Source organism: Suncus etruscus, chromosome 3 (genome assembly GCF_024139225.1).
Source record: "Suncus etruscus isolate mSunEtr1 chromosome 3, mSunEtr1.pri.cur, whole genome shotgun sequence".
Classification (NCBI taxonomy): Eukaryota; Metazoa; Chordata; class Mammalia; order Eulipotyphla; family Soricidae; genus Suncus; species Suncus etruscus.
The window spans coordinates 48031169-48045769 of NC_064850.1; the positions used below are offsets into that span (position 1 = coordinate 48031169).

Below are 14601 nucleotides of genomic sequence, written 5' to 3' on the forward strand. Positions count from 1 at the left end.
CACAGGAGAAGAGACACATTTCAGACATGAAAAAAGTTCTAACTAAAGTCAGATAGATTGTAAGGGGTGAAGGTGCTTGCCTTGCACAGAGCTGACATCATTTCAATCCTTGATTCTGTAAGTACCACAAGTAACTCCTGTGCAGAGAATGAGGTATAAACCTTGAGCAACACTAGTGTGGCCCAGAAGATAAAACACGGCCACTGAAAAGTCCTAAGAGTACTTTGTGATTTCTCTTTAATCTGAGGTTAATAAAATTATTTTTATTTTCTTGGTACTGAGAACCATGAAAAACTATTTGAGTCACTTTCAGAAACATCTTGTGATATAGCCATTTTCTGAGATAAAGAAATGCAACTTAATTCTATGAAAATATAAAAAAAAAGAAAACTTCACTAATATTGTCTTTAAGAAAGAAAATCAAGTCATTTCTTTAGAGACTTTCTAAGTCCTACTCATTGCTTCAAAATAGGTCCCTTTCTCCAAGGGCAGAGCATGCAGAAACCAAAAATGTATTTATCAGGATATTAATGATCATACATCTAAACAACAGCCATAAAGGATGTGCCTACTGTCTAAAAATGATAAAAAAATATTTAGTCATTTTAATGACATTTTTATCAAGCTTGGCAACTCTGATGAGCAAATAGTTATCAAAGCAACTTGGAACAACATAAAGCATACTTATAAATTTTAAACATAATTAATCAAGTAAAGGTTTTAAACTTGAATTGCTTTAATTTCATTACCAAATTTAATTATTTTCCTATCCCAAGCCATTGCTACAAAATCATTTGCCCACCAGTAAAATAGTATCCTGCAAAATCTATGCACATGAAGACATTCTCAGAAATATGTGTGTCTCTTTTGCCCATTTTGGTCTTTTGAAAGCAAGAACAAAGGGTTCTTGAGTGTTTGGAACCCCAGTGCCTTGTGATATACAATCATATTTTATAGTTTATCAGCAGAATAGGAGTAGGGAGGTGAAGGGCTGGGAGGAAAGCTATGCCTGCAATTAAAAGTGTAAAATGCTAAAGTCCATTATGAAGACAAATAGGAAAGTACAACTTCATTGTTGAAAACAATTTCCCTCCTATCAGTCCAAGGATTCAGGCATCAATATTGTAGATGAACTGTTAATTACAAAATCAATTAAAAATTATTTCTCAAAAACAGTCACGCATCCCTTGCTCTCATGGGGGCAATTTGGGCAGAAGGTCTCGGCTCACTAGGACCGCGCCAAATCACCAAGTCGTCATCCCCAAGTAAGCAAAAGCAATCTGGTTTTTCATTTTTCAGCGCGGCTGAGCCCAGCCTGAGATTGATCGTCACATATGGCCCCAGAAAACAAACTGTCAATACCTTGAATGCTGCAGAATTTGAACAAATAGCCATCCGCCCATTCAAGCCACTCATTGCATCCCATTTAACAGATTTTATTGACAGTTTCCTTCTTGTAATTAAAGGGAAAACTACTGGCCGGCAACCAAGATAAAGTTCAAAGATAGGGTCAAAACAAAAGCAGATGGAGGGCCACGGTGTGACTGTCAATCGCACATAGCTTCAGAGCCTGGTATTGACACGAGGTATCTAATGATCGGGCACACCATTAAGGAGGGATCTAGCCTGAAGTTTATGCAAATGCTTAAAGAGACTTAAGACCACAATAAAGCATGGGGAGAGACACAAAGGGAAAAACAACAAAGCACCAACGATTTCTACTTATCAGAGATTGCTCCCTATTTTTGGTAAGTTTCAGTTCAAATGGAAAAACCATTTATTCCCATAATTCTTAATCCTTCTGCATAAGCCCATGTCTTCAGCAGAATCTGATGCCTAGAGAATTATGGCATGTGAGAAAACATGATTCTCTGATTATCAAAAGAAACTCTTCTATTCCTTCCCAATAGCAGATTTTGCTTTGTGCATGTTTACAGGGAATTGGGCAAAGGACAAAGGTTTTGTGATGTCTTAACATTCACTGAATTTTACTTGTATATACAAGGGAGTGAATATTTCCTGAGAGTATATACTGTGTTCACAAGAGCTTTTGCTTTTAACCTGATTCCAAATTAGTCATACATAAAACGGTAGCAAAAGTTTGGTCATTTTCAGTAAGCAAAGTAAATAAAACCCCTTCAAGTTGCATTTCCATTTTTTTGTTTTGTGTTTTGTTTTGTTTTGCTTTATTTTTTGGTTTTTCGGCCACACCTTTTGCCACTCAGAGGTTACTCCTGGCTATGCATTCAGAAATCACTCCTGGCTTGGTGGACCATATGGGACATTGGGGAATTGAACCGCTGTTCTGTCCTAGGTTAGCACGGGCAAGGCAGATGCCTTATTGCTTGTGCCACCTGTCCAGCCCCTAGTTGAGTTTTCTTATTTTTAACTTTACACTAGTCAAGCTAATGACACTAATTTTACAGAAGCATTCTTATTTCACTAGTGGATTTTCTAAGTCTATACAGACAAAGTTAAGGAAAAGAGAGTCAAAGTGATGTATTAAAAAATAATAATGCAAGAAGGAGCATGTGAACATGCCCACCTGAATTAGCAAGAGCTATCGCTTTGAGGGTGACAAATTCTTCTTTCTCCAATTTCATGCTCTTGTATTTCTTTACCAGCTGCAGGATAGCATTATTGAGGTCCAGAAGCCCTGCTAATTTGGATTGGTCTTCATCCATTATATAATCATCTGCATAGACCAGTTCATCTTCAAATGACAGAGACCGGTACACCACACCGAGGATCAAGATCTCCATCCACGCGCTCTGCAGGAGGCTCATCTGATCTGCCAGGGACAGTGTGGAGAAGCCTGCAGGGGAAAGATGGACAGATCAAGTTACTCTCACCCCATCATTTCACAGTGCAAATTTTGTCTCAAATGGTTGCGATGCCTATGCTGAAAATTATGCTGAACACTGAAAATTATGCTGAGCATTGAGAGGTTCTTACTAACCTTTCCCTTTCTCACTCAGCCAATGGCAAAGCTTCTCACTAATCCTATTTGCTCCACACAGCTAAAGGATAGGTAATAGAAAGTCATTTGACTTTTTGGGGGGAAGGAGGGGAAGCAGTTAGAAATAAAATGCCAGTTTGAGCTTGATTTCCAATTAATGTCTTGGCAATTATAATTAATGAACTTAATTTCCAACTAATGTCCTGTTTTCTAGAGAGCTGGGTATTCATATACCTTATTTAAAAAATATATGATGGATAAAGCAACACAAAATTCTGAAAAGAAAAGTAAAAAGAAAGAAAGTAAAACAATGTACATTCATTGTGGTGCCTACAAAGGAGCAAGAATACGCAGTAAAGCAGAACTGGTCCCCATTTATGCTCAAAACTTTCTAGTTCCCCATATCATTATGTGTCTGATATTTCATTTGCAAAAGTCAAACCTACTTGAGTTTTGCATTTTATTTATACTTTCCCTTAAGAAGGGAAAATTTTTATTTGATTTTTTTTGTTTTTAGAGACACAATATTGTTTTGGTACGTTTTGGTGGTTTTAATGTCTGTTAGGACCCGGACACTAGGCAAGTTGGAAATGCTTAAAGGATCTTCTGAATTGAAGAGTGATAGTTATCATGCATCTATTTTCAAAATGGTAATTGTTGGCACAAAAAACTGGGAGTTTAAACAGCTTGAGGCCTCGTCATCAAAGTAAAAAGTCACCATCCAATCTTGGTATTAATCTCCAATTGTTAAAAAAAGAAGTTAAAGAGGGAAGCATTGGGGTTTGGACACAAACCTATGAAATGAGCCAGAGTCTGATGTTTAATACTAGCTGTACTTTGAGCAGTGACCTAATTTTTGTATCTGGAAAATATAAAAACACCCAGCAAAGCACTAATTTACAATAGCCACTCAATAAGCATAACTATAATATATATTAATCCAAAATATATGGATGACTGCTTCAATGTTTTACGGAAAATCTGGTCTCAATTCACACATGCATTCTTGCATTCCCTCCTGATCTTGAGAAAACATATGCAAAGGGGAAAAAAGGAAGAAAATGTGGCTCAGAAGGGAAAGCTGAAGAAGAATTAATTAAAGCTTCTTTATAAGTAAAATGCATATTTCTCTGAGAGTCAAGAGAGCTAGAATCTCAGACGGCAATCGAATGAAGATAGATACATGATGATTCGCTCCAGACTTTCCTCAGCCATCCTCAAAAATAGTAAATGTTTTTACAAACTTGAATTTTATTTTCAAGGTCATGCCCAGAAATTCCAAGATTGATACATCCACCCACCCTTTTTGATTTTGAGAACAAACTTACCAGGATTTAAGGTCCATCAGTGCTTTCAGAAAATTGATGAAAATTTTAATCATGTAAAACACTCTTTATAAAAGTCTGCCTTTCTTTTTCTGTTTCCTACTTGACTCTTTTCCCCAATCATGACTATGTACCAATGCTGTTAATTTTCTCTGGACCCTTGGCCTGGTCATTGTGGCTGATACCACTTTGATTTCTACCAGCCTGCCCATGGCCCATGTGATATGAGACACTCCACCATATTAAAGAAAGAGGAATGATTTCTTGCACTTCTGAGGAAAATGATGGGTTTGTCAGGTGGCACCTTAATTCTCTGACTTTAATAAAATCATCAAGAGGGATTAGTCAAGATTGTCTTAAGAGACTCTTAAGATGGGGTTTTAAAAAAAAAAGCATTTAAGTAGCATTGGGTAGATCTCCTTCTGACAAGTGAGTCTTTATTTCTTTTATCATTCTTTAAAATTTTTTTGCCACTGTCCTGTCATGAGGAAGTCTTTTCCAATCAGAGCTAGAACAACAGACATTTCAAGCAGGGATTCCAACAACACGCACAAAAAAAAAAAAGAGCTCTTCCTAAAAGGGGTGGTTTCCCTTGCTTTGAATTCAGAGCAGGCATTAAAACCACCAAAATGTACCAAAACAATATTGTGGATCTAAAAAAAAAAAACCAAAACAAACAAACAAAAATTTTCCTTCTTACAGTGAAAATATAAATAAAATGCAAAACTCAAGTAGGTTTGACTTTTGCAAATGAAATGACAGACACATAATGATACGGGGAACTAGAAAGTTTGCAGCATAAATGGGGGCCAGTTCTGCTTTACTGCGTATTCTTGTTCCTTTGTAGGCACCCCAGAAGAAGTGGAGCCGGAGCAGCAGATGGGCAGCCTGGCTTTGCCTCTGACAGCTCTCTCCTCCCGCCCGGGCACTGCTGTTAGTAAATAGATTTACACATTCTCCAATCTCCACACATCTTTCTGCCGAATAATTAAAAGCAGGATGATTAGTTTATTGAGTGGAAGGAGGAACTTTTTTATTGAGGTCCTTCCACGATTTTATCACCAACAGCACTTTTACGGTTGTCAGGCGGACGCAGGCATCCAATTTTTCTTATCTGCCTGATTAATACAAACGCTGTTTCAGGACGCATTAATTAACAGATACAAATCTACGTTCTCATGGAAGGATCAATACAGAGAAGAAAAGAGGCATCAATGTGAATTTAGTGCTGATGATGGAGAAGGCACACTATTGACAGTTACGTGCACTGAAACTTTAAAGTTGCAAGGGGGGGCCTCTTTGTCCCTGCGATTTACAAATGAACATTTCCTCCCCCCCCCCCAAGATACAACAATGTTGCACACATTTTGGTTGGGCTTTAATTAAGCCCAAAGCTATAAAATTTCACTTTTGGGGGGCTGAACCTGCAATTTGTTTCTTAGATGTCAATGACTGGGGGGGGGGGGTTAATGCCTGCAGGCTGATCCTCTCTGCAAACCTAGCATGCTCCTTGCATTTCTAAATGGAATCAAAAGGAACAGGTGAAAGGAGATGATCTCCTGGGGGGCTGGTAGGGAAGTGGGGTGTGGGGAGGTAGCTGGAGCACAAAAGGTTTGACAATATGCCTGCTAGGGAGTGAGTCTATTTCAGCAGCTGAAAGGCACAAATCCAGGAGGGGAAATGGACCATCTATGCTTCACGAAATAGAAAAGGAAGTCTGAACTCATCTCTTAAGGAACAAAAAAATCATGAAATCTCAACTCTAACCCTGCCTGCAATTTGAGATTGGCACAAAAAGCTTGCCAGCCAAACGCCTGGGGCAGTTCAAAAGCCTTGTGAGGAGCTAGTTGTGATGACTAAGAAGGTTGAATACACAACAGAAATGAGGTCTGAATGTCACCTGTCTCCAGCTCACCTTTTGAGGGTGCTGGTGACAGCTTTCACCCTGACAGAAAAATGTGTGACATAATATTAGTATTAGAAGACCCGAACCAATGATTCCATCCAGGAAGGATAAGCAGACTCGACATGAAAATGCACAACTAAAAAGCAGAGTCCCAGGGTCCTGCTATAGGCTCACACACACATATTTGTGTTCATACGCCAATGATCCGAGGTGACTTTGCTCACTTCTTTGGTGTCTTATGGCCATAACAAACTCTCACAATCCACAGCAGGGAGATCTCTTTGGAGAGAAATATCTCTTTGCAGGGGATAACATTTGTTCTTCGTGTTTTTGTTTGTTTGTATTCTGGGCTTTTTGGGCCACACTTGGTGGCAATGAGGGGGTTACTCCTGGCTTAGAAATTACTCCTGGCGGGCTCAGGGGACCATATGGGATGCCTCGCATAGAACCCAGGACCCTTACATGCAAGGTCCTACACACTGTGCTATCGCTCTGGCCCATGCTTCATGTTTTGTATATTGGAGGATATTAATGGATGGGCAACAGGCTAGAGTTTGTAATGTCTTGCCTTATTACTGCCCTGAAAAATCCACAGACACCAGGCTCAGTACCTATTATTTATCCTTCTCCAGTTCCCAGCCCATTTACTATGCATCCCTTGACAACTCTTATCCTTCTTCATTTCTCTCCTGGGAGTCAGTCAGTGCCATTGGACATGCCGCACACTTGCTGGTGGCAGGATGTCTCACTAGGCTGACCCACTGCTCCAGATGTGTTTATCTTAGATACTGGGTGCTCCAAGCCAACCAGGTGACTAGTCAGGAAGCGTCACCTGGAAAGATCAAAATGCTTCTCTAGAGGAAGGGTCCCCCTGAAACAGGAGACAAGCAGGAAGCACATTCTGTGCCAATTCTCCTGTTTTCTAACTGGAAACATCCAAGTCTGACAGCAGTGCCATGGGCACTTGTCAAGGACACCCCCTGCGCCCCAAGCCCACACTTGGCAAACTGATGCAGTTTACACCAAAAAAAAAAAAAAAAAAGCTCAACATTTGCAAGTGTGAAGGGCAGAAATTATCTGATGGCTCATCTTCAGAAATACACTTTCATTTCTGAAGGCAGAAATGTTTGTTTCCTGAACAGAGTGTTGACAGAAATAGGCTACAGAGCCTGCATTGGGATTTAACCCCTGCTAGGCATGTTCTTCCTGGCCATTCCCCTAAAATACAGCAAGGATGATACTACCTTCAGAGTGTTCGTTAACACCACACTCTCTTGGCCTCAATTTGCTCACTCCTTGACTTTGAACTGTAGTACTTCTGTTACACACACAGGCATGCACACACACAAACAGCATATGCTGGCAGAACTATAATTAGGGCTCCCTGAGTCACTGAGAATGGTGCTCTCAAAGTTTCTTTTCTTTTCTTTTTTTAAATTTTAAATTATGCAGTTGAATTTCCCACATTTGGAGAAATCACAGGGGTCAGCACATGCGGAGTGCAATGGAAAAGCCTCGCCCTGGGGAAACCACCTTCCTGACCACAGTATCTCCCCTGCCAGGTAAGTATTCTCAAAGTTTCTTGGTGATGGAACCTCATGCTTTGCAGGCATCAGGGAGAGAATAGGAAGAACAAGCACCAAGATCTGATCCTCACCACCAACATAACCACAAAGATATTAAGCCTTTCTAAACCTCCAACTGACGTACGTGTGTGTGTGTGTGTGTGTGTGTGTGTGTGTGTGTGTGTGTGTGTGTTTGTCTTGGGCTATTGGGGGAGGAACCAAGGCAAGTTCTCAGCATACGTAGGTCCCAGCCCTTATGCTATTTTTAGGCCAGTTGTTCTTTTATGTGTGGACAGATGGAACAAGACTTGCTTTGTTTCTGTTTTTGTGTGTGTGTGAGTGAGTTTTCTAACTTTGGGGCCAGATCTAGCTCAGTGTTCATGAGTTATATCCAGCCCAGTGCTTAGTGCTTGAGGATCACTATCACTCACCAGCAGTGTAGTGCTTGGGATACCATATAGTGCTGTGGATTGAGCCCAGGACTTCCACATGTTCAACTCTACCCTGCCCCATCACTGATTCCATGAATGTATGAGATATACTGTGCAGCTCTTTCTGTCTTATAATTTATATGCATATGTATTTATTAATATACAATATTTATTAAATTTAAATGGCATGATGTATTAGTTTATGTTTAATAAGTACAATAATTCATTACATTTACTATTGAGTTATTTGATCTATATTACATTTCATATACTATATAAAGACTTTTATAAAGACTATTTATATTACCCTCTTACTGTTTCTCAAAAGTGAACTACATGAATTAGAAACTCTGTTGGGTCTAGAATCTTCATGTCAAGTACCAGCAGGAAATCTGGCCTATTGAGCTGTTTACCTGTTTTTTGTTTTGTTTTGTTTTTGTTTTTGTTTTTGTTTTTGGGCCACACCCGGCGGTGCTCAGGGGATACTCCTCACTGTCTGCTGAGAAATAGCTCCTGGCAGGCATGGGGGACCATATGGGACACCGGGATTCGAACCAACCACCTTAGGTCCTGGATCGGCTGCTTGCAAGGCAAACACCGCAGTGCTATCTCTCAGGGCCCTGTTTACCTGTTTTTCATTTTACCATCTGAAACAGACTTTAACTTTCTTGGACAGGGATGGTCCTTATTACAAATTTAGTTACACTAGCCTCATTCAGGGCTTAGACAATGAGGGCAATTCCCCCTGGCCCCCAATACCCAGTCTGATAAAATGCCTTCTTTAAAAACTGGTCCTCATTCCCAGTCAACCTGCTAGAAAAATGAAAATATAATCATAGCAAAGGAAAAATAGTTCCAAGTGGCAACTGTGGAAAAGCTCAAGTGATGGGAAGAGTTTGTTAGTCCATCTCTGTGAATTAAGTTCTGCAGCATCATCCGCCCCCTTTGAAGAAGAGGTGCTAGAGATAGGGTGCAAGAAATATCTAGAAGAATGCACAAAAAAAGGGATGAGGGATATATAGCTCCCATCTTCGGAGAGAAGACAGAGGAAGGGGGGACTTCCTGGGCATCTTTTCATTCAGTCATAGTCCCCACTTAGTCCCACTTTCATCTGAGTTGGGAAAAGAGAGACATTGTTGGAGGCCATTGGCACTGGGAGGGACTTCCTAGAAAGAAGGCAGCTAATAGTTTTCCTTCCTCACAAATTCTTCTTTGTATTAGTGGAAATACAGGAAGATCAGCTTGGAAAATTTGCCTTTCTGATGTGAATAAAATTCATTTAAACAGACAAACCCTTCAGACTGGGGTAGAAATTTGATTCCATGGAGTGGGGTATAGGCTGAAGCTCCAGGTTCAAATCCTAACACCTCATGTGACCTCTGAGGACTGAACTGGGAGTCACTTTTTCCAACCACTCTTAGGTGTGATTCTCAAACAGATGGGGGCAGGGGGGCAAAGAGAGCTAGTTCACTTGGCTGAGCTCAGACTTGGTATGTATGCAAGGTTGGAGTTTAGGGAAGTGTCCCAAGTTTGATTCTGGATGTCATGTGGTCCCAAAAACAAAACTAAGAAAAAAAATGACCAAAAAATCAAGCTTCCTCAGGAAACACATATCAACTATCTGTTGGACACTGAGCATCAAAGATACTGGGGGACAATGTACATGAAATACCACTGAGTGGAATAAGAGGGGAGAGGTTGGTGCTGGGAGCAGAAAATTTATGGGCTGCACATCTGGGGTCTAGGGCCACCTTTACTGGAACAATTATGTCATCTGGACCCCAGATGTGTTGTATCTTTGCAAAAAGGCTGGTGTCCTACCTCCCAGCTAGTATCATGCCTCCCAGCGCATGTGCCCTGTTTTGAAAACAGGCGCTCTGCAGACAATGAAATTATGGTATAGGTGCACTGAAATGACTGTGTCTTCTGGAAATATAATAACCAACAAGGCAAAGGGAGTTAAGACTAGTGGATGCAGCCCAGGCATGCAGGAGGCACTGAGACCAGAAAGGGTCCTGGGGTGGCATTCCCTTTGTGAGGCTTAGAAATAGTGTCCTGCTCTGTAAAACCCCTTATCAGATTTCTTGGATCAGCAGCTTTCTTGGGGGGGAGCCATCTGGGGATACTTTATTCCAGGAGTCCTAGTTTACAGAATAACAACCAAGTGGACACATCTATCAAGGAACAATAAAAATGAGGCAATGCCTGCCTGACCCGGATGCCCAGAGGAGCTGGTACCGAATGATCACGAGAGTGGAGGTGACAGTGAGCACCTTGAATGCCAGCCTTTGGACTGGGTGTGACTAGACCAGCCTTGGCACCTGGGAATTTGGGTGACTTGAAGGAAGGCTCCTTGGGTTTCCTCCCTGCAGGAGCCAGTGTGGTTGGCAGTCCCAGAGCTCTGGTGCCCTTTCTGGAGCTTTCTGACAGCTCCACAGGTGAGAAGCTCACATCCCCTAATGTTCACTATATGCATAAAAAGCAGGATGCACTTATTCCTCAGGACATACAGGGTAAATACAGTGGTATACCTACTCTCAAGAATGTTCTTGAGGGGCTGGAGAAACGCCACAGTGAGGAGGACATTTGCTTGCATACAGCAGACCAGGTTCAAACCTAGGCATTCCATAGGGTCCCCTGAACCTGCCAAAAGTGGTTCCAGAGTGCAGAACGAGGAGAAACTCCTGAGCACTCCCAAGAATTTTCTCGGGGGCCCGGAGAGATAGCACAGCGGCGTTTGCCTTGCAAGCAGCCGATCCAGGACCTAAGGTGGTTGGTTCGAATCCCGGGGTCCCATATGGTCCCCCGTGCCTGCCAGGAGCTATTTCTGAGCAGACAGCCAGGAGTAACCCTTGAGCATAGCCGGGTGTGGCCCAAAAACCAAAAAAAAAAAAAAAATAAAGAATTTTCTCGGAAGAAAAAGTGTGGTCAGTTCTTTTGAGGCGAAGAGGTAGCCACTGTAAAGCAGGAAGTGGATCCCATAGAAACAGAGAAGGAAAGAGCTACAATGGCTCTAACCAGCCTCCAAAAGGTCTGAATTGCTTTCTCCTCCTTTTCCCCTTGGGCCTGCTTTGTCTTAGACTCCTGTGGGTTTAAATGCCCTCCCCCTACAGTCCTTCTATTTGGCATCTCCTGTTCCTCTACCAAGGTCCACCTGCTGCAGTTGTTGGAGCACTTGTGTAAGGAGGAAAAGCTAAGGTTGCCACCTGCTGATGAAATGTTGGCTTGGCTCCGACAGGACAAAACAGATCTTCTGACTCAATGTGAAATTTCTTATTTTGCTCTTTGCCCTTTTCTGAAAAACTTGCCCTGGTCACTGCTTGGTGGTGGAGGGGAGCAACTGAGCTGTAAAGGGAGCACATACTCTCAACACTAATGGCAGACAGACCCTTCAAACACGGGAGTTCTTCAAGTCCCACATAAAACATGCCATCTTCTGCCTCCTGCAATCACTCTGGTGACATACTGAATCAAAATATGCTTGTTCCTTTCCACCCAACTGTCACTAGACTTCCCATGGACCTTTGGGGAGCACTGATGCCTAGATATGGCCAAATTTATACATAGGATGGAGGCAAAGATGAAGGAACTCAAAGAGTAGGTGCAATAATATGCCACCAAATGGGCAAAAACTCTCCATCACAGTCGGGTCCTCTTGGACTTGGCTCCTGATTGTATCCCCCAGTGCTTCCTGCAGTTCCTGCCCATAGAAGATGCTTAAAAATACATTAGTGCAAAACAATGAAGGGACAACCCATAAGGGCTCACAGAAGGATGCTAGAAAATGGGAGGCCGGTGAAATAAGAGACTAGCACTTTTTCCCCCATTGGAAGAGACATCTGAATACCTAAGAACATCAACAATATTTCCTACAGATTCAACCAAAGTTTTTTATGAGATGACTGTATCCCAGTCGTTGCCTTCTAAATGCCCACTTCTGAGATAGCAGGGGGTTATAACTGTAAGCCTGGGACTCAGTGCTAGTACGTGGAAAAGACACTGCAGTAATCTGCTTTGCCTTGGAGCCATTTTGACCCAGAAAAATTCCTGCCTAAGCTTCTTAGTCAGCACCAGTTTCTTTAAAGTTTGAATTAGTTTTTTTCAAGGAGCCACCAAAGCAGTGTGCCTGTCTGAGGACTCCAAGAAAAACTTTTGGCCAACTGAGCCAGCAGTTCACTGCAAAGATCTCAAGATGTGATGTTAGGGATTCTCAGGTCATCCTGGGGGTTCTGAAGGACTCCAGGACTCCATTGGCTGTCCCAGAGATGTTCCAATGGATCATGTGTGGCCAGACTGTGATCATACCCGGCTATGGCCACACCTCCCCTTCAGTTCCATGTAACCTCCTAGCTTCAGTTATTCTCATTTGTAAGAACAACTGACATTTTAATCAGGTGGCCTCACCGCCACCATCCCTTGCATTTACAAATCAGCATTCCACAATAAATTCTATGATTCTGTCGCCCTGAGTTAATTTTTATTATTTGCCGCTATCCATAATTAATTGCTCTCCTTTATTCCACTGGTATAATTATTTTGACAACGTGTAAATTTATTTGTGGTAGCTAGGATATTAAACCTTGGCCACCCCACTCTCACTGACTAAGAAATGAAAACAAATGTTCACTGTTTCTTCCTGTTTCCAGTAACAGAAATATGTGTTTCAGAAGTTCTGATGTGCTTTTTGCTGTTATTGTTTTTGTTGTTTGCTTTTTTTTGGACATTAATTTTTAAGAGATTCCAAATCAAAAGTTTTGTCATATCTAAGCAAAATTTACTGTTAAAGGCATATACCTCCCCCCATAACAAGCAACAAGTCTCTCTCTCTCTCTCTCTCTCTCTCTCTCTCTCTCTCTCTCACACACACACACACACACACACACACACACACACACACACAGCAGATGGAGAACCCCATGGTTTATTTTCCTAGTGGGTTTCCTCTCCTAGAGTCAAACACAGCCAAAATAAGGCAAGAGCACAGATACACAACACCTGTCCTTTCATTGCTGCAATCTTGGCCTTGCACCCAGGAAATGCTCATGGAGCAGAGTGTTTGCCAGACAGCCATGGTGTGAGACTGTGAAGCAGCTCCTACTTAAAAGCAGCAAAAGTAGAGATTTGTGGTGAAAATGGGACTATTTGGGATGGCTGTCCTTGATGTATGGTAGGAACTTAGAAGCATGTAGAGCCCCTTAGGTTGGGTTCACTTGTATCTAGCTCACTGTCCTGGGAATACACCCTTAGGTAGTAATTTGTTCTGTGTTTTGTTTGGGGGCCACAGCCTGCAGTGCTTAGGGACTGCTGGCAGCATTTAGCACAGGGGACCTTGCCCTGCAGGAAGTTACATTCTGGTCCCCACATGCAAAGCACATGATCCAGCCCCTTGAACCATCTCTCCAGGCCCAAGATGGGCAGTTTAAAAGGGAGCAATCAATAGCACAGCAGGGAGGGTGAGTAGGGTATTTGCCTTGTGCACCGCTGACCCAGATTTTATCCCCTGTTTCCCATATAGTTCTTTGAGCCTACTAGGAGTAACACCTGAGTGCCACTAGGTGTGGCCTCCAAACAAAACTAACTAACTAATAAAAAAGTGGAACCATTCCACAGGGCTTTAGGGACAGTAGGGGGTATAGAACAGATGCCAATAGACTAGGTAAACCAAGAGGGCTCAAGTCAAAAATCAGGTAGGCAGAAAGAAAGACACACTTAAAAAAGCAAAAGTGAAAGATTAGCTAACAGGAACAAGCTATGAAGCAATGTCATTGCTATTGGATAAGTACATAAGTAAGAGATGACAAAGAGGTAGGGAAAATAAACTCAGAATGAACCAGAAAAAGATTTTTTAAAAAAGGTCAAGATATATTTCTGATACACGAAGTAGTAGACTGATATTTTTTTTAGAATAAATGTGAGTTCCCATTGCTAGGCTTTCCGGAGCTGAGAGGTAGGACATGAAGCGAGCAGATCCAGTCTGGTGGGGACCATCATTGTCCAAAGAAATAAAGATAAAGGGAGAAATATAAGAAGATGTGGGTTTCCTAACATAACTTGTAAGGAAAAAATAATGCTTTTTACTTTTCCATGCAAGAATTGCCTATATTAGTCAATTAGTTAGGACCAAAAATGTCATTTCTAAGACATTACAAGAGAGAGACAAATCTGTGGGACTCAGTAGGACTCGAGAAAGAATTCAAACTGTCTTTTAGGCAATTTGCTTTCCACAACAACAAATCATTGGCATTTTGGATTAGACTTTCTTATTTCTTGTATTTGATATTTTTTAAAACACATTTCTGACCCTTCCTTACACCATAATTTAAAATCATATTTTCTATGAATTTCTTAAATTTCTCCTAACATGAATTTCCAAAGTTGTTATTTGGTTTTATTTCTTAAGACAAACTGCTTCTCC

General features: G+C 41.5%; 1 protein-coding gene, 1 long non-coding RNA gene and 1 pseudogene across 9 annotated transcripts in view; all 3 read right to left on the reverse strand.

Annotated features, from left to right (window-relative positions):
- LOC126003365 (uncharacterized) overlaps positions 1 to 14601 on the reverse strand; it is a 1166220-nt gene that overhangs the window by 218953 nt on the left and 932666 nt on the right. The window lies entirely within an intron of this gene.
- The window catches only part of ESRRG (estrogen related receptor gamma), a 530543-nt gene that overhangs the window by 11191 nt on the left and 504751 nt on the right, over positions 1 to 14601 (reverse strand). For all 8 annotated transcript variants that reach the window (XM_049769525.1, XM_049769526.1, XM_049769523.1 and 5 more), the window contains one exon: positions 2546 to 2815. In XM_049769525.1, coding sequence (XP_049625482.1) covers positions 2546 to 2815 — 270 coding nt within the window. The remainder of the gene's footprint in view (positions 1 to 2545; positions 2816 to 14601) is intronic.
- On the reverse strand, positions 7627 to 7760 carry LOC126005355 (uncharacterized; annotated as a pseudogene).